The following is a 27,006-nucleotide window of genomic DNA, read 5'->3' as shown; positions in this document are numbered from 1 at the left end:
TTGAGGGTGATTTAGCGGTTTGGATCAGGAATTGGCTAGCTGTAAGAAGACAGAGGGCGGTGGTTGATGGGAAATGTTCATCCTGGAGTTCAGTTTCTAGTGGTGTACCGCAAGGATCTGTTTTGGGGCCACTGCTGTTTGTCATTTTTATTAATGACCTGGATGAGGGCGTAGAAGGATGGGTTAGTAAATTTGCGGATGACACAAGTCGGTGGAGTTGTGGACAGTGCGGAAGGTTGTTGCAAGTTACAGAGGGACATAGATAAGCTGCAGTGCTGGGCTGAGAGGTGGCAAATGGAGTTCAATGCGGAAAAGTGTGAGGTGATTCACTTTGGAAGGAGTAACAGGATTACAGAATACTGGGCTAATGGTAAGATACTTGGTAGTGTGGATGAACAGAGAGATCTCGGTGTCCATGTGCATAGATCCCTGAAAGTTGGCACCCAGGTTGATAGGGTTGTTAAGAAGGCGTACGGAGTGTTAGCTTTTATTGGTAGAGGGATTGAGTTTCGGAGCCAGGAGGTCATGTTGTAGCTGTCAAAAACTCTGATGCGGCCGCACTTGGAGTATTGCGTACAGTTCTGGTCGCCGCATTATAGGAAGGATGTGGAAGCATTGGAAAGGTGCAGAGGAGATTTACTAGGATGTTGCCTGGTATGGTGGGAAGGTCTTATGAGGAAAGGCTGAGGGACTTGAGGTTGTTTTCGTCAGAGAGAAGGTTAAGAGGTGACTTAATAGAGGCATATAAGATCATCAGAGAATTAGATAGGGTGGATAGTGAGAGCCTTTTTCCTTGGATGCTGATGGCAAGCACGAGGGGACATAGAACATAGAAAGCCACAGCACAAACAGGCCCTTCGGCCCACAAGTTGCGCTGATCATATCCCTACCTCTAGGCCTATCTATAGCCCTCAATCCCATTAAATCCCATGTACTCATCCAGAAGTCTCTTAAAAGACCCCAACGAGTTTGCCTCCACCACCACCGACGTCAGCCGATTCCACTCACCCACCACCCTCTGAGTGAAAAACGTACCCCTGACATCTCCTCTGTACCTACCCCCCAGCACCTTAAACCTGTGTCCTCTCGTAGCAACCATTTCAGCCCTTGGAAATAGCCTCTGAGAGTCTACCCTATCCAGACCTCTCAACATCTCGTAAACCTCTATCAGGTCACCTCTCATCCTTCGTCTCTCCAGGGAGAAGAGACCAAGCTCCCTCAACCTATCCTCATAAGGCATGCCCCCCAATCCAGGCAACATCCTTGTAAATCTCCTCTGCACCCTTTCAATGGCTTCAACATCTTTCCTGTAATGAGGTGACCAGAACTGCGCGCAGTACTCCAAGTGGGGTCTAACCAGGGTCCTATAAAGCTGCAGCATTATCTCCCGACTCCTAAACTCAATCCCTCGATTAATGAAGGCTAGTACGCCGTACGCCTTCTTGACCGCATCCTCCACCTGCGAGGCCGATTTAAGAGTCCTATGGACCCGGACCCCAAGGTCCTTCTGATCCTCTACACTGCTAAGAATGGTACCCTTCATATTATACTGCTGCTTCATCCCATTGGATCTGCCAAAATGGATCACTACACACTTATCCGGGTTGAAGTCCATCTGCCACTTCTCCGCCCAGTCTTGCATTCTATCTATGTCTCGCTGCAACTTCTGACATCCCTCCAAACTATCCACAACACCACCTACCTCGGTGTCGTCAGCAAACTTACCAACCCATCCCTCCACTTCCTCATCCAGGTCATTTATGAAAATGACAAACAGCAAGGGTCCCAGAACAGATCCCTGGGGCACTCCACTGGTCACTGACCTCCATGCAGAGAAAGACCCCTCCACAGCCACTCTCTGCCTTCTGCAGGCAAGCCAGTTCTGGATCCACAAGGCAACAGCCCCTTGGATCCCATGCCCTCTCACTTTCTCAAGAAGTCTTGCATGGGGGACCTTATCGAACGCCTTGCTGAAGTCCATATAGACCACATCCACCGCTCTTCCTTCGTCAATGTGCTTGGTCACATTTTCAAAGAACTCAACCAGGCTCGTAAGGCACGACCTGCCCTTGACAAAGCCGTGCTGACTACTTTTGATCATACTAAACTTCTCTAGATGATCATAAATCCTGTCTCTCAGGATCCTCTCCATCAACTTACCAACCACTGAGGTTAGACTCACCGGTCGGTAATTTCCCGGGCTGTCCCTGTTCCCTTTCTTGAATATAGGGACCACATCTGCAATCCTCCAATCCTCCGGAATCTCTCCCTTCTCCATCGACGATGCAAAGATCATCGCCAAAGGCTCCGCAATCTCCTCCCTCGCCTCCCACAGTAACCTGGGGTACATCCCATCCGGTCCCGGCGACTTACCAACCTTGATGCCATTCAATAGTTCCAACACATCCTCTTTCTTTATGTCCACATGCTCGATCCTTTCTGTCCACCGCAAACCAGCAGTACAACCACCCAGATCCCTTTCCACATAGCTTTAAATTGAGGGGTGACAGATATAGGACAGATGTCAGAGGTAGTTTCTTCACACAGAGAGTAGTAAGGGTGTGGAATGCCCTGCCTGCAGCAGTAGTGGACTCGCCAACATTAAGGGCATTTAAATGGTCATTAGATAAACATATGGATGATATTGGAATAGTGTAGGTAAGATGGGCTTTTGATTGGTTTCACAGGTTGGCGCAACATCGAGGGCCGAAGGGCCTGTACTGCGCTGCAATGTTCTATATTCTTTGGTATTGCCCACCGGGCAGAGCCAGGGAGCCGGGCCTGAAGGGGAGGGGCGGTCCGATCATTGCAGGAGGGGGCACTGGCCCGCTGTCACTCTGCAGGCGATCAGTGAGGGACAGAGGTAAGGGGGCCCCTGCTGCCACTCGGCATTGAAATCGGTGGGGTGAGGGGCACACGGTGGTGATATATCCTGGTGGTGGAGGCTCGTGATCAGCTGCAAGATCATGCAACAGTTGGTGGGGGTGCTGGCTGCAATAGCAGAGGCAGAGAAACATAGAAACTAGAAGCAGGAGTAGGCAGTTTCAATAGCATCATTTAGAAAGCATTTGGATAAGTACATGGCTGGGAAAGGGTTAGTGGGATATGGGCCAAACGTGGGCTAGCTGGGAGGGACCATGATCGGCATAGAACAGTTGGGCCAAAGGGCCTGTTTCCCTGCTGTATTGCTCTGTGACTCTATAACAGACTCATAGAATCATAGAGTCGGACACAGAAAAGGCCCTTCGGCCCATCAAACCTGCAGCGACAAACCTACCACTAAAGTTGTGCTAATCTCTTTTTCTTGCACTTGTCCCAGATACTTGAATGTTATATTTCAATGGCTTATCCAAATACTTTTTAAAGGTTGTAAGGTTTCAAGCCTCCACCAAATGCATTCCGGATTCCCACCACCCTCTGAGTGAAAACATTTTTTCTCCAATCCCCCCTGAATCTCCTGCCCCTCTCCCTAAAGCTGTGCCCCCCTCGTGATTGACCCCTCAACCAAGCTGCATTGATTAAGCTTGTATTCTCAATAAACTGAATTCAATGACATGAGTGTTTGAGATAGAGCCTGAAGTATATCCTGACTGTTACCCAAGGAGGCCAGTCCCTGTAGTCCACATCCTGCACCACCAACTCCCAGCGCTCGCAAGTGCGGCCAACAGCGTCCGATCATCTGCAAACTGCGATTGTTGAATCGGGTTGGCTGGTGGCTGGAGGGAAAGAGATTGAATGAAAAAGACCATATTACACAGAGGTACCCATCCGAAAATCAGACAAAGCAACAGATTTAAAAGAATTGGAACGAGTTACCACTTGAGTATTGCTGAAAAAAGACATTTTGTCAAAGCTATTCACCCTGCACTCATCAGGTCAATCGCAAGAGGGAAGGCAGTTGCACAGTGGCATCGTCAGGGATCAACAATCCAGAGACCCAGGGCAATACTATTTCCTCGGGTGGATGGAGCTATTACAAGGGGGCATAACTATAGGGTTCGTGGTGGGAGATACAGGAAGGATATCAGAGGTAGGTTCTTCACGCAGAGAGTGGTTGGGGTGTGGAATGGACTGCCTGCAGTGATAGTGGAGTCAGACACTTTAGAAACATTTAAGCGGTATTGGATAGGCACATGGAGCACACCAGGATGATAGGGAGTGGGATAGCTTGATCTTGGTTTCAGATAAAGCTCGGCACAACATCGTGGGCCGAAGGGCCTGTTCTGTGCTGTACTGTTCTATGTTCTAATACTCTCAGGATCAAGATCCATCGCATCAGATGGTGAAATTTGAATTCAACAAAAACCTTGAATTAAAAGTCTAAAGATGACAATGAAACCATTGTTGATGTTGTAAAAACCCATCTGATTCACTAATGTCCTTTAGGGAAGGAAATCTGCAGTCCTTACCCGGTCTGGCCTGCATGTGACTCCAGACCCACATCAATGTGGTTAACTCACAATGTGGGGGCGGCACGGTGGCACAGTCCTCACAGCATCAGGGACCCGGTTTCAATTCCCGACTTGGGTGACTGTCTGTGTGGAGTTTGCATGTTCTCTCCGTGTCTGAGCCAGACGTGCTGGTGAGGTGCATTGACTCGAACAGGCACCGGAGTGTGGCGGCTGGGGGAATTTCACAGTAACTTCTTTGCAGTGTTAATATAAGCCTACTTGTGACTAATAAATACATTTTACTATCTCTTAACTGCCTTTTGAAATGGTTTGGCAAGCCACTCAGTTCATGAGCAATTAGGGATGGACAACAAATATAAGAACATAAGAACTCGGAGCAGGAGTAGGCCATCTGGCCCCTCGAGCCTGCCCCGCCATTCAATAAGATCATGGCTGATCTTTTCATGGACTCAGCTCCACTTACCCGCCCGCTCACCATAACCCTTTACTGTTCAAAAATTTATCTATTCTTGCCTTAGAAACATTCAATGAGGTAGCCTCAACTGCTTCACTGGGAAGGGAATTCCACAGATTCATAACCCTTTGTGTGAAGAAGTTCCTCCTCAACTCAGTCCTAAATCTGCTTCCCCTTATTTTGAGGCCATGCCCCCTAGTTCTAGTTTCACCCGCCAGTGGAAACAACTTCCCTGCTTCTATTTTAACTATTCCCTTCATAATCTTATGTTTCTATAAGATCTCCCCTCATTCTTCTGAATTCCAATGAGTATAGCCCCAGTCTACTCAGTTTCTCTTCATAAGCCAACCCTCTCAACTCCGGAATCAACCTAGTGAATCTCCTCTGCACCTCCTCCAGTGCCAGTATATCCTTTCTCAAGTAAGGAGACCAAAACTACACAGTACTCCAGGTGTGGCCTCACCAGCACCTTATACAGCTGCAACATAACCTCGCTGTTTTTAAACTCCATCCCTCCGGCAATAAAGGACAAAATTCCATTTGCCTTCTTAATTACCTGCGATATTATATTTCCCGGAACAGCAATGCCCACCTCCCACAAAAAAAATCCCAATGTCAGGGGAAACTGTTTGAGGAGTGAGTCAGGAAGGGGGTCAGGATATGGACACATGGGCAGTTGGAATATAGGTGAGCTGAATGAGACACCGTCAAAGTGAATATATTTGGACATTTGGAACAGAATGGGTCTCTGGTGCAGAAGAGAAAGAGGTGCTCTTTTACTCTTGAAAAGGAAAAGTGAATCGTGTGGAGGACGGAGAAGATCTGCAGAGAGATTTGGACAGTCTGAGTGAGTGGGCGAGGATATGGCAAATGGAGTATAACGTTGAGAAATGCGAGGTTATACACTTTGGAGGAAATAATAACAAATGGGATTATTATCTCAATGGAAACAAATTAAAACATGCTACCGTGCAAAGGGACCTGGGGGTCCTTGTGCATGAGACGCAAAAGCCCAGTCTGCAGGTACAACAGGTGATCAAGAAGGCAAATGGGATGTTGGCCTATATTGCGAAGGGGATAGAATATAAAAGCAGGGATGTCTTGATGCACCTGTACAGGGCATTGGTGAGGCCGCAGCTGGAATACTGTGTGCAGTATTGGTCCCCTTATATGAGGAAGGATATATTGGCATTGGAGGGAGTGCAGAGAAGGTTCACCAGGTTGATACCGGAGATGAGGGGTTTGGATTATGAGGAGAGGCTGAGGAGATTGGGTTTGTACTCGTTGGAGTTTAGAAGGATGGGGGGGATCTTATGGAGACTTATAAGATAATGCGGGGGCTGGATAGGGTGGAGGCGGAGAGATTCTTTCCACTTAGTAAGGAAGATAAAACTAGAGGACACAGTCTCAAAATAAAGGGGGGTCGGTTTAAGACAGAGTTGAGGAGGAACTTCTTCTCCCAGAGGGTGGTGAATCTCTGGAATTCTCTGCCCACTGAGGTGGTGGAGGCTACCTCGCTGAATATGTTTAAAGCACGGATGGATGGATTCCTGATCGGTAAGGGAATTAAGGGTTATGGGGATCAGGCGGGTAAGTGGTACTGATCCACGTCAGATCAGCCATGATCTTATTGAATGGCGGGGCAGGCTCGAGGGGCTAGATGGCCTACTCCTGCTCCTATTTCTTATGTTCTTATGTTCTTATGAACCTGTTCATCTTTAGAAAGTGATGTTGCCCTGCTGCAGGAGTAGAGACGATGAGGGGGAGAGCTGATTGGGAAGTAGTGGGTAAGTCCTTTGCTCTACATTAAAACTACATGCAGGAAATACATACATACATACCCCACCTGGAGTACTGTGCCAAGTTCTGGTCACCTCATTACAGAAAGAATGTGGAAGCCATAGAAAGGGTGCAGAGGAGATTTACAAGGATGTTGCCTGGATTAGGTGGCATGCCTTATGAGGATAGGTTGAGAGAGCTAGGCCGTTTCTCCTTGGAGAGGCGAAGGATGAGAGGTGACCTGATAGAGGTGTATAAGATGTTGAGGGGTATTGATCGAGAGGCTTTTACCCAGGGCTGAAATGGTTGCCACAGGGGGACCAATATCCTGGCAGGAAGGTTGGCTAAGGCTACTGGGGAGAGTTTAAACTAGATAGGTTGGGGGGAGGGGATCAAAATGAGGCGACTGAGAGTGAGGAAGGTAGCTCGCAAACAGAGAAGGGTTATAGGCGGTGCAAGAGAGCGGATGGACAGGGAATAGAGAAGGGGAGAGCTCAGACCAAAGGATTGCGATGTGTTTACTTTAATGCCAGGAGTATGCTGAACAAAGGGGATGAGCTCAGAGCGTGGATCGATGCCTGGAAGTGTGATGTGGTGGCCATTACGGAGACCTGGATGTCTCAGGGACAGGACTGGATACTCCAGGTGCCGGGATTCAGATGTTTCAGGAAGGACAGGGAGGGAGGCAAGAGAGGGGGTGGAGTGGCACTGCTGATCAGGGATAGAGTCACAGCTGTAGAGAAGGTGTATGCTGTGGAGGGATTGTCTACCGAGTCTTTGTGGGTGGAAGTTCGGAGTGGGAAGGGGCCGGTCACTTTGCTGGGAGTTTTCTATAGTCCGCCCAATAGTAACAGGGAGGTGGAGGAGCAGATAGGGAAACAGATCCTGGAGAGATGCAGTAATAGCAGAATTGTTGTGATGGGAGACTTTAATTTCCCAAACATAGATTGGAATATCCCGAGGGTAAGGGGATTGGATGGGGAAGAGTTCGTTAGGTGTGTTCAGGAGGGTTTCCTGACACAGCATGTGGACAAGCCTACAAGAGGAGAGGCTGTACTTGATCTGATACTGACAAATGAACCTGGACAGGTGTCAGATCTCTCAGTGGGAGAGCATCTTGGGGATAGCGATCATAACTCTATCTCCTTTAGGCTTGCATTGGAAAAAGAGAGGATCAGGCAAGCTAGGATAGTGTTTATATGGAGTAAGGGGAAATATGAAGACATTAGACAGCAAATTAGAGGAGTAAATTGGAAGGAGGTATTCTCGGGGAAATGTACCGAAGAGAGGTGGCAGTTTTTCAAGGAATGTCTGTCTAGAGTTCTGCAGGACAACGTTCCGAGCAGACAGGAAGGTGTTGGTCGGTTAAAGGAACCATGGTGCACGAAAGCTGTGCGGGACCTAGTCGAGAAGAAAAGGAAAGCGTACAAAAGGCTCAGAGAGCTTGGCGAAGATAGGGATTTAGAAGAGTATACGGCTTGTAGGAAGGGACTAAAGAAGGAAATTAGGAGAGCCAGAAGGGGTCACGAGCCGGCCCTGGCAGGTAGGATTAAGGAGAACCCTAAGGCGTTCTATAAATCTGTGAAGAGTAAAAGGATGAGACGTGGCGGAATAGGGCCTATAAAAGGTGAAGGCGGGAAAGTCTGTACGGAACCAGTAGAAATGGCAGAGGTGCTCAATGAGTATTTTGCCTCGGTTTTCACAGAGGAGAAGGACCTGGGTGGATGTACTGCGGGCGTGCGGTGGACTGAAAGGAATGAGGATGTGGACTTTAAGAAAGAGGTTGTGCTGGAATCTTTGAATGGCATCAAGATAGATAAGTCACCGGGTCCGGATGGGATGTACCCCAGGTTACTATGGGAGGCGAGGGAGGAGATTGCAGAGCCTCTGGCGATGATCTTTGCGTCGTCGATGGAGACGGGAGAGGTGCTGGAGGATTGGAGGATTGCGGATGTGGGAGGGTTTCAGATACGTGGATAATTGGAACACATTCTGGGGAAGGTGGGACCTGTACAAACAGGACGGGGTGCACCTGAACCAGAGGGGCACCAATATCCTGGGAGGGAAATTTGATATGGCTCTTCAGGGGGGTTTAAACTAATTTGTCAGGGGAGTGGGAAAAGGAGTTGTAGTCCAGAAGTCAGTGTTGAGGGTGGTGAGGTATTGGGGAAGGTATCAGGGTCAAGGGTGGGTACCGGTAGACAGGAAGGTGGGTTGAAGTGTGTCTACTTCAATGCAAGGAGCATCCGGAACAAGGAAGATGAACTTGGGGCGTGGATTGGTACTTGGGACTACGATGTTGTGGCCATTACGGAGACGTGGGTAGAACAAGGACAGGAATGGTTATTGGACGTTCCGGGGTATAGATGTTTCAATAAGTGTAGGGAAGCTGGTAAAAGAGGTGGAGGAGTAGCATTGTTAATCAAGGATAGTTTAACGGCTGTGGAAAGGCACTTCGAGGGGGATGAGGTAATATGGGCTGAGGTTAGAAATAGGAAAGGAGCGGTCACGTTGTTAGGAGTTTACTATAGGCCCCCAAATAGTAATAGAGATGTGGAGGAAGAAATTGCTAAGCAGATTATGGATATGTGTGGGGGTCACAGGGTAGTTGTCATGGGGGACGTTAACTTTCCAAATATTGATTGGAACCTTTGAAGGTCAAATAGTTCGGATGGGGCATTTTTTGTGCAGTGTTTGCAGGAGGGTTTCCTGACACAATATGTGGATAGGCCGACAAGAGGTGAGGCCACATTGGATTTGGTACTGGGAAATGAACCGGGCCAAGTATTAGATTTGGTTGCGGAAGAGCACTTTGGAGATAGTGACCACAATTCGGTGTCTTTTGTTATTGCAATGGAGAGGGATAGGGCCGTACGGCAGGGCAAGGTTTACAATTGGGGGAGAGGTAATTATGATGCGATTAGGCAAGAATTAGGGGGCATAAGTTGGGAACAGAAACTGTCAGGGAAAGGCACTAATGAAAAGTGGAACTTTTTCAAGGAACAAATACTGGGTGTCCTTGATAGGTATGTCTCTGTCAGGCAGGGAGGAAATGGCCGAGTGAGGGAACCATGGTTCACGAAAGAGGTGGAATGTCTTGTGAAAAGGAAGAGGGAAGCTTATGTAGGGATGAGGAAACAAGGTTCAGATGGCTCGATTGAGGGTTACAAGTTAGCAAGGAACGAGCTGAAAAAGGGGCTTAGGACAGCTGGGAGGGGACATGAGAAGTCCTTGGCAGGTCGGATCAAGGAAAACCCCAAGGCTTTTTACTCTTATGTGAGGAATAAAAGAATGACCAGGGTGAGGTGAGGGCCGGTCAAGGACAGCAGTGGGAACTTGTGCATGGAGTCAGTAGAGATAGGCGAGGTGATGAATGAATACTTTTCTTCAGTGTTCACCAAGGAGAGGGGCCATGTTTTTGAGGAAGAGAAGGTGTTACAGGCTAATAGGCTGGAGGAAATAGATGTTCGGAGGGAGGATGTCCTGGCAGTTTTGAATAAACTGAAGGTCGATAAGTCCCCTGGGCCTGATGAAATATATCCTAGGATTCTTTGGGAGGCGAGGGATGAGATTGCAGAGCCTTTGGCTTTAATCTTTGGGTCCTCACTGTCCACGGGGATGGTGCCAGAGGACTGGAGAATGGCGAATGTTGTTCCTCTGCTTGAGAAAGGGAATAGAAATGACCCTGGTAATTATAGACCGGTTAGTCGTACTTCGGTGGTTGGTAAATTGATGGAAAAGGTTCTTAGGGATGGGATTTACGACCATTTAGAAAGATGCGGATTAATCCGGGAGAGTCAGCACGGATTCGTGAAGGGCAAGTCGTGCCTCACAAATTTGATTGAATTTTTTGAGGAGGTAACTAAGTGTGTTGATGAAGGTAGGGCAGTTGATGTCATATACATGGATTTTAGTAAGGCGTTTGATAAGGTCCCCCATGTTCGGCTTATGATGAAAGTGAGGAGGTGTGGGATAGAGGGAAAGTTGGCCGATTGGATAGGTAACTGGCTGTCTGATCGAAGACAGAGGGTGGTGGTGGATGGAAAATTATCGGATTGGAGGCAGGTTGCTAGCGGAGTGCCACAGGGATCAGTGCTTGGTCCTCTGCTCTTTGTGATTTTTATTAATGACTTAGAGGAGGGGGCTGAAGGGTGGATCAGTAAATTTGCTGATGACACCAAGATTGGTGGAGTAGTGGATGAGGTGGAGGGCTGTTGTAGGCTGCAAAGGGACATAGATAGGATGCAAAGCTGGGCTGGAAAATGGCAAATGGAGTTTAACCCTGATAAATGTGTGGTGATTCATTTTGGTAGGATTAATTTAAATGTGGATTACAGGGTCAAAGGTAGGGTTCTGAAGACTGTGGAGGAACAGAGAGATCTTGGGGTCCATATCCACAGATCTCTAAAGGTTGCCACTCAAGTGGATAGAGCTGTGAAGAAGGCCTATAGTGTGTTAGCTTTTATTAACAGGGGGTTGGAGTTTAAGAGCCATGGGGTTATGCTGCAACTGTACAGGACCTTGGTGAGACCACATTTGGAATATTGTGCGCAGTTCTGGTCACCTCACTATAAGAAGGATGTGGAAGCGCTGGAAAGAGTGCCACGGAGATTTACCAGGATGCTGCCTGGTTTGGAGGGTAAGTCTTATGAGGAAAGGTTGAGGGAGCTAGGGCTGTTCTCTCTGGAGTGGAGGAGGCTGAACAAAGAATAAAGAACAAAGAACAGTACAGCACAGGAAACAGGCCCTTCGGCCCTCCAAGCCTGTGCCGCTCCTTGGTCCAACTAGACCAATCGTTTGTATCCCTCCATTCCCAGGCTGCTCATGTGACTATCCAGGTAAGTCTTAAACGATGTCAGCGTGCCTGCCTCCACCACCCTACTTGGCAGCGCATTCCAGGCCCGTACCACCCTCTGTGTAAAAAACGTCCCTCTGATATCTGAGTTATACTTCGCCCCTCTCAACTTGAGCCCGTGACCCCTCGTGATCGTCACCTCCGACCTGGGAAAAAGCTTCCCACTGTTCACCCTATCTATCCCCTTCATAATCTGGAACACCTCTATTAGATCTCCCCTCATTCTCCGTCTTTCCAAGGAGAACAACCGCAGTTTACCCAATCTCTCCTCATAGCCAAGACCCTCCATACCAGGCCACATCCTGGTAAACCTTCTCTGCACTCTCTCTAACGCCTCCACGTCCTTCTGGTAGTGCGGCGACCAGAACTGGACGCAGTACTCCAAATGTGGCCGAACCAGCGTTCTATACAGCTGCATCATCAGACTCCAGCTTTTATACTCTATACCCCGTCCTATAAAGGCAAGCATACCATATGCCTTCTTCACCACCTTCTCCACCTGTGTTGCTACCTTCAAGGATTTGTGGACTTGCACACCTAGGTCCCTCTGTGTTTCTATACTCCTGATGACTCTGCCATTTATTGTATAACTCCTCCCTACATTATTTCTTCCAAATTGCATCACTTCACATTTATCCGGATTAAACTCCATCTGCCACCTCTCCGCCCAATTTTCCAGCCTATCTATATCCTGCTGTATTGACCGACAATGCTCTTCGCTATCCGCAAGTCCAGCCATCTCCGTGTCATCCGCAAACTTGCTGATTACACCAGTTACACCTTCTTCCAAATCATTTATATATATCACAAATAGCAGAGGCCTCAGTACAGAGCCCTGCGGAACACCACTGGTCACAGACCTCCAGCCGGAAAAAGGCCCTTCGACCACTACCCTCTGTCTCCTATGGCCAAGCCAGTTCTCCACCCATCTAGCCACTTCTCCTTGTATCCCATGAGCCTTAACCTTCTTAACCAACCTGCCATGTGGGACTTTGTCAAATGCCTTACTGAAATCCATATAGACAACATCCACGGCCCTTCCTTCATCAACCGTTTTTGTCACTTTGTCACTGAGGGGAGACTTAATAGAGGTTTATAAAATGATGAAGGGGATAGATAGAGTGAACGTTCAAAGACTATTTCCTCGGGTGGATGGAGCTATTACAATGGGGCATAACTATAGGGTTCATGGTGGGAGATATAGGAAGGATATCAGAGGTAGGTTCTTTACTCCGAGAGTGTTTGGGGTGTGGAATGGACTGCCTGCAGTGATAGGGGAATGAGCCCGGTCAGGTCTTCAAAGTTTCGGTAGGGGAACATGTGGCAAATAGTGACCACAATTCTGTTAGCTTTAGGATAGTGATGGAAAAGGATGAGTGGTGTCCCAAGGGTAAGGTGTTGGATTGGGGGAAGGCTAACTTTAGTGGGATTAGGCAGAAATTGGCAGCTCTTGATTGGGAGAGGCTGTTTGAGGGTAAGTCCACATCTGGCATGTGGGAGTCTTTTAAGGAACACTTGTTAGGGCTACAGGACAGGCATGTGCCTGTTAAAAAGAAGGATAGGAAGGGTAGGATTCGAGAACCGTGGATAACCAGGGAAAGTGAGGGACTGGTCAAAAAGAAAAGAGAGGCGTATGGTAGGTCCAGGCAGCTAAAAACGGAGAGAGCTCTGGAGGAGTACAAAGAAAATAGGAAAGAACTCAAACGGGGAATTAGAAGAGCAAAAAGGGGTCACGAAATGTTCTTGGCAGACAGGATTAAGGAGAATCCCAAGGCATTTTATTCATACGTAAGGAACAAAAGGGTTGTCAGGGAAAAAATCGGACCTCTCAGGGACAAAAGTGGGGAATTATGCTTGGAGCCCAAAGAAGTAGGGGAGATCCTAAATGAATACTTTGCGTCGGTACTCACAAAGGAGAGGGATGTGTTGACTGGGAGTGTCTCGGAGGGGAGTGTTGAACCGTTGGAGAAAATCTCCATTACAAAGGAGGAAGTGTTAGGTTTGTTAGAGAATTTAAAGACTGACAAATCCCCAGGGCCTGATGGAATCTATCCAAGGCTGCTCAGGGAGACGAGAGATGAAATCGCTGGGCCTCTGACGCAAATCTTTGTCTCATCACTGGATGTAGGTGAGGTCCCAGAGGATTGGAGGATAGCTAATGTGGTCCCGTTATTTAAGAAGGGTAGGAAGGATAACCCGGGTAATTATAGGCCGGTGAGCTTGACGTCCGTGGTCGGGAAGTTGTTGGAGAAGATTCTTAGAGATAGGATGTATGCGCATTTAGAAAGGAATAAACTCATTAACAATAGTCAGCATGGTTTTGTGAGAGGGAGGTCATGCCTCACTAACCTGGTGGAGTTTTTTGAAGAAGTGACCAAAATGGTTGACGAGGGAAGGGCCGTGGATGTCGTCTATATGGACTTTAGTAAAGCGTTTGACAAAGTCCCTCATGGTAGGCTGGTGAAAAAGGTTGGATCTCATGGGATAAAGGGGGAGGTGGCTATATGGGTGGAGAACTGGCTTGGTCACAGAAGACAGAGGGTGGTAGTGGAAGGGTCTTTTTCCGGCTGGAGGCCTGTGACTAGTGGTGTTCCGCAGGGCTCTGTATTGGGACCTCTGCTGTTTGTGATTTATATAAATGATCTGGAAGAAGGTGTAACTGGGGTGATCAGTAAGTTTGCGGACGACACAAAATTGGCAGGACTTGCAGATAGTGAGGAGCATTGTCAGAAGCTACAGAAGGATATAGATAGGCTGGAAATTTGGGCAAAGAAATGGCAGATGGAGTTCAATCCTGATAAATGCGAAGTGATGCATTTTGGTAGAAATAATGTAGGGAGGAGCTATATGATAACATGGAGGCAAGAGAAGCTATATGATAACATGGAGGCAAGAGAAGTGATTGCAGCGCCTCTGGCTCTGATCTTCAGGTCGTCGTTGGCCTCTGGTATAGTACCAGAAGATTGGAGGTTAGCGAATGTTGTCCCATTGTTTAAGAAGGGGAACAGAGACTTCCCCGGGAATTATAGACCGGTGAGTCTCACTTCTGTTGTCGGCAAGATGTTGGAAAAAATTATAAGGGATAGGATTTATAGTTATTTGGAGAGTAATGAATTGATAGGTGATAGTCAGCATGGTTTTGTGGCAGGTAGGTCGTGCCTTACTAACCTTATTGAGTTTTTTGAGAAAGTGACCAAGGAGGTGGATGGGGGCAAGGCAGTGGACGTGGTATATATGGATTTTAGTAAGGCGTTTGATAAGGTTCACCATGGTAGGCTTCTGCAGAAAATGCAGATGTATGGGATTGGGGGTGATCTAGGAAATTGGATCAGGAATTGGCTAGCGGATAGGAAACAGAGGGTGGTGGTTGATAGTAAATATTCATCATGGAGTGCGGTTACAAGTGGTGTACCTCAGGGATCTGTTTTGGGGCCACTGCTGTTTGTAATATTTATTAATGATCTGGATGAGGGTATAGTTGGGTGGATTAGCAAATTTGCTGATGACACCAAAGTCGGTGGTGTGGTAGACAGTGAGGAAGGGTGTCGTAGTTTGCAGGAAGACTTAGACAGGTTGCAAAGTTGGGCCGAGAGGTGGCGGATGGAGTTTAATGCGGAGAAGTGTGAGGTAATTCACTTTGGTAGGAATAACAGATGTGTTGAGTATAGGGCTAACGGGAGGACTTTGAATAGTGTGGAGGAGCAGAGGGATCTAGGTGTATGTGTGCATAGATCCCTGAAAGTTGGGAATCAAGTAGATAAGGTTGTTAAGAAGGCATATGGTGTCTTGGCGTTTATTGGTAGGGGGATTGAATTTAGGAGTCGTAGCGTTATGTTGCAACTGTACACAGCTCTGGTGCGGCCGCACTTGGAGTACTGTGTGCAGTTCTGGTCCCCACATTACAGGAAGGATGTGGAGGCTTTGGAGAGGGTGCAGAGGAGGTTTACCAGGATGTTGCCTGGTATGGAGGGGAGATCCTATGAGGAGAGGCTGAGGGATTTGGGATTGTTTTCGCTGGAAAGGCGGCGGCTAAGAGGGGATCTTATTGAAACATATAAGATGATTAGAGGTTTAGATAGGGTGGATAGTGATAGCCTTTTTCCTCTGATGGAGAAATCCAGCACGAGGGGGCATGGCTTTAAATTGAGGGGGGGTAGTTATAGAACCGATGTCAGGGGTAGGTTCTTTACCCAGAGGGTGGTGAGGGATTGGAATGCCCTGCCAGCATCAGTAGTAAATGCGCCTAGTTTGGGGGCGTTTAAGAGATCCGTAGATAGGTTCATGGACGAAAAGAAATTGGTTTAGGTTGGAGGGTCACAGTTTTTTTTTTTAACTGGTCGGTGCAACATCGTGGGCCGAAGGGCCTGTTCTGCGCTGTAATGTTCTATGTTCTATGTTCTAACTGGCAGAACCATAAAGGGTGTAGATACGCAGAGGGACCTGGGTGTGCAAGTCCACAGATCCTTGAAAGTGACGTCACAGGTGGAGAAGGCGGTGAAGAAGGCATATGGCATGCTTGCCATTATAGGACGGGGCATAGAGTATAAAAGTTGGGGTCTGATGTTGCAGATGTCTAGAACGTTGGTTCGGCCGCATCTGGAATACTGCGTCCAGTTCTGGTCGCCACTCTACCAGAAGGATGTGGAAGCTTTGGAGAGAGTACAGAGGAGGTTTACCAGGATGTTACCTGGTATGGAGGGGCTTAGTTATGAAGAGAGATTGGGTAAACTGGGGTTGTTCTCCCTGGAAAGACGGAGGATGAGGGGAGACTTAATAGAGGTGTATAAAATTATGAAAGGCATAGATAGGGTGAACGGTGGGAAGCTTTTCCCCAGGTCGGTGGTGACGTTCACGAGGGGTCATAGGTTCAAGGTGAAGGGGGGGAGGTTTAACACAGATATCAGACGGACATATTTTACACAGAGGGTTGTGGGGGCCTGGAATGCGCTGCCAGGCAAGGTGGTGGAGGCGGACACACTGGGAACGTTTAAGACTTATCTAGACAGCCATATGAACGGAGTGGGAATGGAGGGATACAAAAGAATGGTCTAGTTTGGACCAGGGAGCGGCGCGGGCTTGGAGGGCCGAAGGGCCTGTTCCTGTGCTGTATTGTTCTTTCTTTGTTATGTTCTATTTTGAAGAAGGGGAATAGGGATAGCCCAGGTAATTACTGACCGGTGAGTCTAACCTCAGTGGTTGGTAAACTGATGGAGAAGATCCTGAGGGACAGGATGTATGAGCATTTAGAGAGGTTTAGTATGCTCAAAAATACTCAGCATGGCTTTGTCAAGGGCAGATCGTGCCTTACGAGCCTGGTGGAGATCTTCGAAAATGTGACTGAACACATTGAAGAAGGGAAAGCGGTAGATGTGGTTTATATGAATTTTAGCAAGGCGTTCGATAAGGTCCCCCATGCAAGGCTTCGAGAAAAAGTGAGAGGGCATGGGATCCAAGGGGCTGCTGCCCGGTGGATCCAGAACTGGCTTGCCCAAAGGAGGCAGAGAGTGGGTATAGATGGGTCTTTTTCTAAATGGAGGTCGGTCACCAGTGGTGTGCCCCAGGGATCTGTTCTGGGACCCTTGCTGTTTGTCATTTTCATAAATGACCTGGATGAGGAAGCGGAGGGATGGGTTGGTAAGTTTGCCGACGACACGAAGGTTGGTGGTGTTGTGGATAGTCTGGAGGGATGTCAGAAGTTACAGAGGGACATAGATAGGATGCAAGACTGGGCGGAGAAATGGCAGATGGACTTCAACCCAGATAAATGCGTCGTGGTCCATTTTGGTAGGACAAATGGGATGAAGGAGTACAATATAAAGGGAAAGACTCTTAGTACTGTGGAGGATCAGAAGGACCTTGGGGTCCGGGTCCATAGGACTCTAAAATCGGCCCCGCAGGTGGAGGAGGTGGTTCAGAAGGTGTATGGTGTGCTGGCCTTTCTCAATCGAGGGATTGAGTTTAGGAGTCCGGGGATAATGATGCAGCTATATAAGACCCTCGTCAGACCCCACTTGGAGTACTGTGCTCAGTTCTCGTCGCCTCATTACAGGAAGGTTGTGGAAAAGATTGAAAGGGTGCAGATGAGATTTACAAGGATGTTGCCTGGATTGAGTGGCATGCCTTATGAGGATAGGCTGAGGGAGCTCGGTCTTTTCTCCTTGGAGAGACGAAGGATGAGAGGAGACCTAATAGAGGTGTATAAGATGTTGAGAGGCATAGATCGGATGGAGTCTCAGAGGCTTTTTCCCAGGGTGGAAATGTCTGCTACGAGAGGACACAGGTTTAGGGTGCTGGGCGGTAGGTACAGGGGAGATGTTAGGGGTAAGTTTTTCACACAGAGGGTGGTGGGCGAGTGGAATCGGCTGCTGTCAGTGGTGGTGGAGGCGAACTCAATAGGGTCTTTTAAGAGACTCCTGGATGAGTACACGGAGCTTAATAGGATGGAGGGTTATAGGTAGGTCTCGAAGGTAGGGATGTGTTCGGCACAACTTGTAGGCCGAAGGGCCTGTTTGTGCTGTAGTTTTTCTATGTTTCTATATATTACAAACAGCAAAGGTCCCAGCACTGATCCCTGAGGAACGCCACTTGTCACAGCCCTCCATTCAGAAACGCACCCTTCCACTGCTACCCTTTGTCTTCTTTGACGGAGCTGGTTTCTATCCACCTTGCCAGCTCACCTCCGATCCCATGCGACTTCACCTTCTGCACCAGTCTGCCATGAGAGATCTTGTCAAAGGCCTCAGTGAAGTCCATGTAGACAACATCCACTGCCCTATCCTCATCAATCATCTTTATCACTTCCTCGAAAAACCCGATCAAGTTAGTGAGACACGACCTCCCCTTCACAAATCCATTTATTTTATTCATATGTTAGGAACAAAAGAGTTGTCAGGGAAAAAGTCGAACGTCTCAGGGACAAAGGAGGGGAATTATGTTTAGAACCCAAGGGAATAGGGGAGATCCTAAATGAATATTTGTGTTGGTATTCACAAAGGAGAGGGACTTGTTGACTGGGAGTGTCTCAGAGGGAGGTGTTGACCCGTTAGAGAGAATCTCCATTACAAGGGAGGAAGTGTTCGGTCTTTTCGGTAACATTAAAACTGACAAATCCCCAGGGCCTGATGGCAGCTATCCTAGACTGCTCAGGGAGACAAGAGATGTAATTGCTGGGCCTCTGACGGAAATCTTTGTCTCTTCATTGGACACAGGTGAGGTCCCTGAGGATTGAGGATAGCAAATGTGGTACCGTTGTTTAAGAAGGGTAGCAGGGATAACCCGGTTAATTATAGGCCAGTGAGCTTGACGTCCGTGGTAGGGATGTTGTTGGAGAGGATTCTTAGAGACAGGATGTGTGTGCATTTAGAACGGAACAAACTCATTAGTGACAGGCAGTATGGTTTTGTAAGAGGGAGGTCGTGCCTTACAAATTTGGTGGAGTTTTTTGAGGAAGTGACAAAAACGGTTGACGAAGGAAGGGCAGTGGATGTCGTCTATATGGATTTCAGTAAGGCATTTGACAAAGTCCCTCATGGCAGGTTGGTTGAGAAGGTTAAGGCTCATGGGATACAAGGAGAGGTGGCCAGATGGGTAGAAAACTGGCTTGGCCACAGGACACAGAGGGTAACAGTCGAAGGGTCTTTTTCTGGCTGGAAGTCTGTGACCAGTGGTGTTCCGCAGGGCTCTGTACTGGGACCTCTGCTATTTGTGATATATATAAATGATTTGGAAGAAGGTGTAATGGGTGTTATCAGCAAGTTTGCAGATGACACGAAGATGGCTGGACTTGCGGATAGCGATGAACATTGTCGGACAATACAGCAGGATATAGATAGGCTGGAAAATTGGGTGGAGAAATGGCAGACGGAATTTAATCCAGATAGATGCGAAGTGATGCATTTTGGAAGAACTAATGTAGCGGGGGAGTTATACAATAAATGGCAGAGTCATCAGGAGTATAGAAACACAGAGGGACCTTGGTGTGCAAGTCCACAAATCCTTGAAGGTGACAGGACAGGTGGGGAAGGTGGTGAAGAAGGCATATGGTATGCTTGCTTTTATAGGACAGGGTATCGAGTATAAAAGCTGGAGTCTGATGTTACAAAGAGAACAAAGAACAAAGAACAATACAGCACAGGAACAGGCCCTTCGGCCCTCCAAGCCCGTGCCGCTCCCTGGTCCAAACTAGATCATTCTTTTGTATCCCTCCATTCCCACTCCGTTCATATGGCTATCTAGATCAGTCTTAAACGTTCCCAGCGTCCCCGCCTCCACCACCTTGCCTGGCAGCGCATTCCAGGCCCCCACCACCCTCTGTGTAAAATATGTCCTTCTGATATCTGTGTTAAACCTCCCCCCCTTCACCTTGAACCTATGACCCCTCGTGAACGTCACCACCGACCTGGGGAAAAGCTTCCCACCGTTCACCCTATCTATGCCTTTCATAATTTTATACACCTCTATTAAGTCTCCCCTCATCCTCCGTCTTTCCAGGGAGAACAACCCCAGTTTACCCAATCTCTCCTCATAACTAAGCCCCTCCATACCAGGCAACATCCTGGTAAACCTCCTCTGTACTCTCTCCAAAGCCTCCACGTCCTTCTGGTCGTGTGGCGACCAGAACTGGACGCAGTATTCCAAATGCAGCCGAACCAACGTTCTATACATCTGCAACATCAGACCCCAACTTTTATACTCTATGCCCCGTCCTATAAAGGCAAGCATGCCATATGCCTTCTTCACCACCTTCTCCACCTGTGACATCACCTTCAAGGATCTGTGGACTTGCACACCCAGGTCCCTCTGCGTATCTACACCCTTTATGGTTCTGCCATTTATCATATAGCTCCTCCCTACATTATTTCTACCAAAATGCATCACTTCGCATTTATCAGGTTTGAACTCCACCTGCCATTACTTTGCCCAAATTTCCAGCCTATCTATATCCTTCTGTAGTTGCTGACAATGCTCCTCACTATCTGCAAGCTGTATAGAACGCTGGTTAGGCCACATTTGGAGTACTGCATCCAGTTGTGGTCGCCTCACTGCCAGAAGGACGTGGAGGCTTTAGAGAGAGTGCAGAGAAGGTTTACCAGGATGTTGCCTGGTATGGAGGGTCTTAGCTATGAGGAGAGATTGGGTAAACTGGGCTTGTTCTCCCTGGAAAGACGGAGAATGAGGGGAGACCTAATAGAGGTGTACAAAATTATGAAGGGTATAGATAGGGTGAACAGTGGGAAGCTTTTTCCCAGGTCGGAGGTGACGATCACGAGGGGTCACGGGCTCAAGGTGAGAGGGGCGAGGTATAACTCAGATATCAGAGGGATGTTTTTTACACAGAGAGTGGTGGGGGCCTGGAATGCGCTGCCAAGTAGGGTGGTGGAGGCAGACACGCTTGCATTATTTAAGACTTACCTGGATCGTCACATGAGCAGTCTGGGAATGGAGGGATACAAACAAATGGTCCAGTTGGAACAATGAGCGGCACAGGCTTGGAGGGCCAAGGGGCCTGTTTCCTGTGCTGTACTGTTCTTTGTCCATGTTGCCTCTCACTAGTACGTCCTCTGATCCCATGCGACTTCACCTTCTGCACCAGTCTGCCATGAGGGACCTTGTCAAAGGCCTTACTGAAGTCCATGTAGACAAATCCACTGCTCTATCCTCATCAATCATCTTCGTCACTTCCTCGAAAAACTCAATCAAGTCCGTGAGACACGACCTCCCCTTCATAAAACAAAGTTGCCTCTCACTATACGTCCATTTATTTCCAAGTGGGAATAAATCCTCTCTCGAAGAATCCTCCCCAATAATTTCCCTACCACTGATGTAAGGCTCACCGGCCTGTAATTACCTGGATTATTCTTGCTACCCTTCTTAAACAAAGGAACAACATTGGCTATTCTCCAATCCTCTGGGACCCCACATCATGACCTCCCCTGTAGCCAGTGAGGATACTAAGACTTCTCTCAAGGCCCCAGCAATTCCCTCCCTTGCCTCTCAGGATTCTGAGGTATATCCCATCTGGCCCTGGGGACTTGTCTACCTTAATGTTTATCAAAAACCCCAACACTTCCTCCTTTTTGATTTCAACATGACTCAAACTATCTCCACACCCTTTCCCAGACTCATCATCCACTAAGTCCTTCTCTTTGGTGAATACTGACTACATTCCAAGTGCAGCCTAACTGAGGTTCTATAAAGCTGCACATGACTTGCCAATTTTTAAACTCAATACCCCGGCCGATGAAGGCAAGCATGCCGTATGTCTTTTTGACTACCTTCTCCACCTGCATTGCCACTTTCAGTGACCTATGTACCTGTACAGCCTTACTTAAGAAGTTTACTAAAGAAGTTGAATCTCTTGTGAAGAGGAAGAAGGAGACTTATGTAAAGATGAGACGTGAAGGCTCAGTTAGGGCGCTTGAGAGTTACAAGTTAGCCAGGAAGGACCTAAAGAGAGAGCTAAGAAGAGCCAGGAGAGGACATGAGAAGTCTTTGGCAGGTAGGATCAAGGAAAAGCCTAAAGCTTTCTATCGGTACGTCAGGAATAAAAGAATGACGAGGGTAAGATTAGGTCCAGTCAAGGACAGTAGTGGGAAGTTGTGCGTGGAGCCTGAAGAGATAGGAGAGGCGCTAAATGAATCTTTTTCGTCAGCATTCGCACAGGAAAAAGACATTGTTGTCAGGGTGAATACTGAGATACAGGCTATTGGACGAGACGGGATTGAGGTTAATAAGGAGGAGGTGTTAGCAATTCTCTGCACTCCCTCCAAGGCCAATATATCCTTTCGCAAGTAAGGGGACCAAAACTGCACACAGTATTCCAGCTGCGGCCTCACCAATGCCTTGTACAGATGCAGCAAGACTTCTCTGCTTTTATATTCTATCCCCCTCGCGATAAATGCCAACAACCCATTTGCCTTCTTGATCACCTGTTGTACTTGCAGACTGAGTTTTTGCGATTCATGCACAAGGACCCCCAGGTCCCTTTACACAGTAGCATGTTGTAATTTTTTTCCATTTAAATAATAATCCAATTTGCTATTATTTCTTCCAAAGTGAATAACCTCGCATTTGCCAACATTATACTCCATCTGCCAGATCCTCGCCCACTCACTCAGCCTGTCCAAATCTCTCTGCAGACCTTCCGCTTCCTCCACACAATTCACTTTCCCACTTATCTTCTTGTCGTCAGCAAACTTTGTTACCCTGCACTCAGTCCCTTCCTCCAGATCATCTATGTAAATAGTAAACAGTTGAGGCCCCAGTACCGATCCCTGCGGCACGCCACTAGTCACCATCTGCCAACCAGAAAAGCACCCATTTATTCCAACTCTCTGCTTCCTGTTGGCTAGCCAATCCCCAATCCACGCTAACACCCTACCCCCAACTCCGTGTGACCCAATCTTCTTCAGCAACCTTTTGTGAGGCACCTTATCGAATGCCTTTTGGAAATCCAAAAACACCACATCTACCGGTTCCCCTCTGTCAACCGCACGAGTCACATCTTCATAAAAATCCAGTAAGTTCGTCAAACACGACTTTCCTCTCATGAATCCATGCTGTGTCTGCTTGATCGAACCATTCTTATCCAGATGGCCTGCTATTTCTTATTTAATAAGAACATAAGAACATAAGAAATAGGAGCAGGAGTAGGCCATCTAGCCCCTCGAGCCTGCCCCGCCATTCAATAAGATCATGGCTGATCTGACGTGGATCAGTACCACTTACCCGCCTGATCCCCATAACCCTTAATTCCCTTACCGATCAGGAATCCATCCATCCGCGCTTTAAACATATTCAGCGAGGTAGCCTCCACCACCTCAGTGGGCAGAGAATTCCAGAGATTCACCACCCTCTGGGAGAAGAAGTTCCTCCTCAACTCTGTCTTGAACCGACCCCCCTTTATTTTGAGGCTGTGTCCTCTAGTTTTAACTTCCTTACTAAGTGGAAAGAATCTCTCCGCCTCCACCCTATCCAGCCCCCGCATTATCTTATAAGTCTCCATAAGATCCCCCCTCATCCTTCTAAACTCCAACGAGTACAAACCCAATCTCCTCAGCCTCTCCTCATAATCCAAACCCCTCATCTCCGGTATCAACCTGGTGAACCTTCTCTGCACTCCCTCCAATGCCAATATATCCTTCCTCATATAAGGGGACCAATACTGCACACAGTATTCTAGCTGCGGCCTCACCAATGCCCTGTACAGGTGCATCAAGACATCCCTGCTTTTATATTCTATCCCCCTCGCGATATAGGCCAACATCCCATTTGCCTTCTTGATCACCTGTTGTACCTGCAGACTGGGCTTTTGCGTCTCATGCACAAGGACCCCCAGGTCCCTTTGCACGGTAGCATGTTTTAATTTGTTTCCATTGAGATAGTAATCCCATTTGTTATTATTTCCTCCAAAGTGTATAACCTCGCATTTCTCAACGTTATACTCCATTTGCCATATCCTCGCCCACTCACTCAGCTTGTCCAAATCTCTCTGCAGATCTTCTCAGTCCTCCACACGATTCACTTTTCCACTTATCTTTGTGTCGTCTGCAAACTTCGTTACCCTACACTCCGTCCCCTCCTCCAGATCATCTATATAAATGGTAAATAGTTGCGGCCCGAGTACCGATCCCTGCGGCACGCCACTAGTTACCTTCCTCCAACCGGAAAAACACCCATTTATTCCGACTCTTTGCTTCCTGTCGGATAGCCAGTCCCCAATCCACTTTAACACACTACCCCCAACTCCGTGTGCCCTAATCTTCTTCAGCAGCCTTTTATGGGGCACCTTATCAAACGCCTTTTGGAAATCCAAAAACACCGCATCCACCGGTTCTCCTCCATCAACCGCCCTAGTCACATCTTCATAAAAATCCAACATGTTCGTCAAGCACGACTTTCCCCTCATGAATCCATGCTGCGTCTGATTGATCGAACCATTTCTATCCAGATGCCCTGCTATCTCCTCTTTAATAATGGATTCCAGCATTTTCCCTACTACAGACGTTAAGCTGACCGGCCTATAGTTACCCGCCTTTTGTCTCCTTCCTTTTTTAAACAGCGGCGTAACATTAGCCGTTTTCCAATCAACCGGCACTACCCCAGAATGCAACGAGTTTTGATAAATAATCACTAACGCATCCACTATTACCTCTGACATTTCTTTCAATACCCTGGGATGCATTCCATCCGGACCCGGGGACTTGTCCACCTTCAGTCCCATTAGTCTACCCAGCACTGCCTCTCTGGTAACATTAATTGTATTAAGTATTTCTCCTGCTGCCAACCCTCTATCGTTAATATTTGGCAAACTATTTGTGTCCTCCACCGTGAAGACCGACACAAAAAACTTATTTAAAGACTCAGCCATATCCTCATTTCCCACTATTAACTCTCCCCTCTCGTCCTCCAAGGGTCCAACATTCACTCTAGCCACTCTATTCCTTTTTATATATTTATAAAAACTTTTACTATCATTTTTTATATTAATTGCTCGCCTAGCTTCATAGTCTATCCTTCCTTTCTTTATCGCTTTCTTAGTCTCTCTTTGTTGTTTCTTAAATTTTTCCCAATCACTTGTTTCTCCACTATTTTTGGCCACTCTGTACGCAGCTGTTTTTATTTTAATACTCTCCTTTATTTCCTTCGTTATCCACGGCTGGTTCTCCCTTTTCTTACAATCCTTGTTTTTTGCTGGAATATATTTTTGCTGAGAACTGAAAAGGATCTCCTTAAAAATCCTCCACTGTTCCTCAGCTATCCTACCTGCCAGCCTGCTCTCCCAGTCTACCTTAGCCAATTCATCCCTCATCCTATCATATTTCCCTCTGTTCAAACAGAGGACACTGGTTTGGGACCAAACTTTCTCCTCTTCCATCTGAATCAGAAATTCGACCATATTGTGGTCACTAGACCCAAGAGGGTCCTTCACAATAAGATCCTTTATTCTACCTACCTCGTTACACAATACCAGATCCAAAATAGCTCGTTCCCTCGTCGGTTCCGTAACATGCTGTTCAAGGAAACTATCCCGACAGCATTCTAAGAACTCTTCCTCCATTCCACCCTTACCGACTTGAGTCTGCCAGTCAATGTGCATGTTGAAGTCCCCCATGATTATTGATCCTAAACTCAATTCCTTGATTGATGAAGGCTAGTACACCATACGCCTTCTTAACCACAGCCTCAACCTGCACAGCTGCTTTGAGCGTCCTCTGAACTCGGACCCCAAGATCCTTCTGATCTTCCACTCTGCCAAGAGTCCTACCATTAATATTATATTCCGCCATCCTATTTGACCTGCCAAAATGAACCACCTCACACTTATCTGGGTTGAACTCCATCTGCCACTTCTCCGCCCAGTCTTGCATCCTATCTATGTCTCGCTGCAACTTCTGACATCCCTCCACACTACCCACAACACCTCCAACCTTTGTGTCATCAGCAAACTTACCAACCCATCCCTCCACTTCGTCATCCAGGTCATTTATAAAAATCACAAAGAGTAAGAGTCCCAGAACAGATCCCTGGGGCACTCCACTGGTGACCGACCTCCATGCAGAATATGACCCATCTATAACCACTCTTTGCCTTCTGTGGGCAAGCCAGTTCTGGATCCACAAAGCAATGTCCCCTTGGATCCCATACCCCCTCACTTTCTCAATAAGCCTTGCATGGAGGCTTTGGAGAGGGTACAGAAAAGATTTACCAGGATGCTGCCTGGTATGGAGGGCATTAGCTATGAGGAGAGGTTGGAGAAACTTGGTTTGTTCTCACTGGAACGACGGAGGTTGAGGGGCGACCTGATAGAAGTCTACAAGATTATGAGGGGGTGGACAGAGTGGATAGTCAGAAGCTTTTTCCCAGGTTGGAAGAGTCAATTACTAGGGGGCACAAGTTTAAGGTGCGAGGGGCAAGATTTGAAGGAGAGGACCCCGAGGGTAGTAATCTCAGGATTGCCACCTGAGCCACATGCCAGTGAGGGCAGGAGTAGGATGCTTGGGCGGATAAACACATGGCTGAGGAACTGGTGCAGGGGGCAGGGTTTCCAATTCTTGGATCATTGGGACCTCTTTTGGGGCAGGTGGGACCTGTACAAGAGAGACGGGTTACACCTCAACTACAAGGGGACCAATATACTTGCAGGGAGATTTGCTAGTGTTATTGGGGAGCGTTTAAACTAGATTTGGAGGGGGGTGGGAACCAGAGTGCCAGAGCAGATAGTGGAGCAGGGGTAAAAAGACAGGTTAGTTCAAGCAAAATCACAAATGGAAGGGTAGAGTGTGGTGGAAATAATTTTTTGAGGTGTGTCTATTTCAATGCCAGGAGTATTGTGGGGAAGGCAGATGAGCTGAAGGCGTGGATAGACACGTGGAAATATGACATTATAGCCATTAGTGAAACTTGGCTACAGGAGGGGCAGGACTGGCAGCTCAATGTTCCAGGGTTCCAATGTTTCAGGCGGGATAGAGGCAGAGGGGTAAAAGGTGGGGGGGTGGCATTGTTGG

At 47.7% G+C, this 27,006-nt stretch overlaps 1 protein-coding gene across 1 annotated transcript in view; it reads right to left on the bottom strand.

Moving 5' to 3' along the window:
• The window catches only part of fbxo41 (F-box protein 41), a 280,638-nt gene that overhangs the window by 39,553 nt on the left and 214,079 nt on the right, over nucleotides 1–27,006 (bottom strand). Inside the window, exon 9 of the mRNA XM_078204808.1 lies at nucleotides 3,598–3,716. Within this exon, the coding sequence (XP_078060934.1) occupies nucleotides 3,598–3,716 (119 nt within the window). The remainder of the gene's footprint in view (nucleotides 1–3,597; nucleotides 3,717–27,006) is intronic.

The sequence above is a fragment of the Mustelus asterias genome, unplaced genomic scaffold (assembly GCF_964213995.1).
Source record: "Mustelus asterias unplaced genomic scaffold, sMusAst1.hap1.1 HAP1_SCAFFOLD_458, whole genome shotgun sequence".
Lineage (NCBI taxonomy): Eukaryota > Metazoa > Chordata > Chondrichthyes > Carcharhiniformes > Triakidae > Mustelus > Mustelus asterias.
This window is presented reverse-complemented; position numbering and strand designations above follow the sequence as displayed.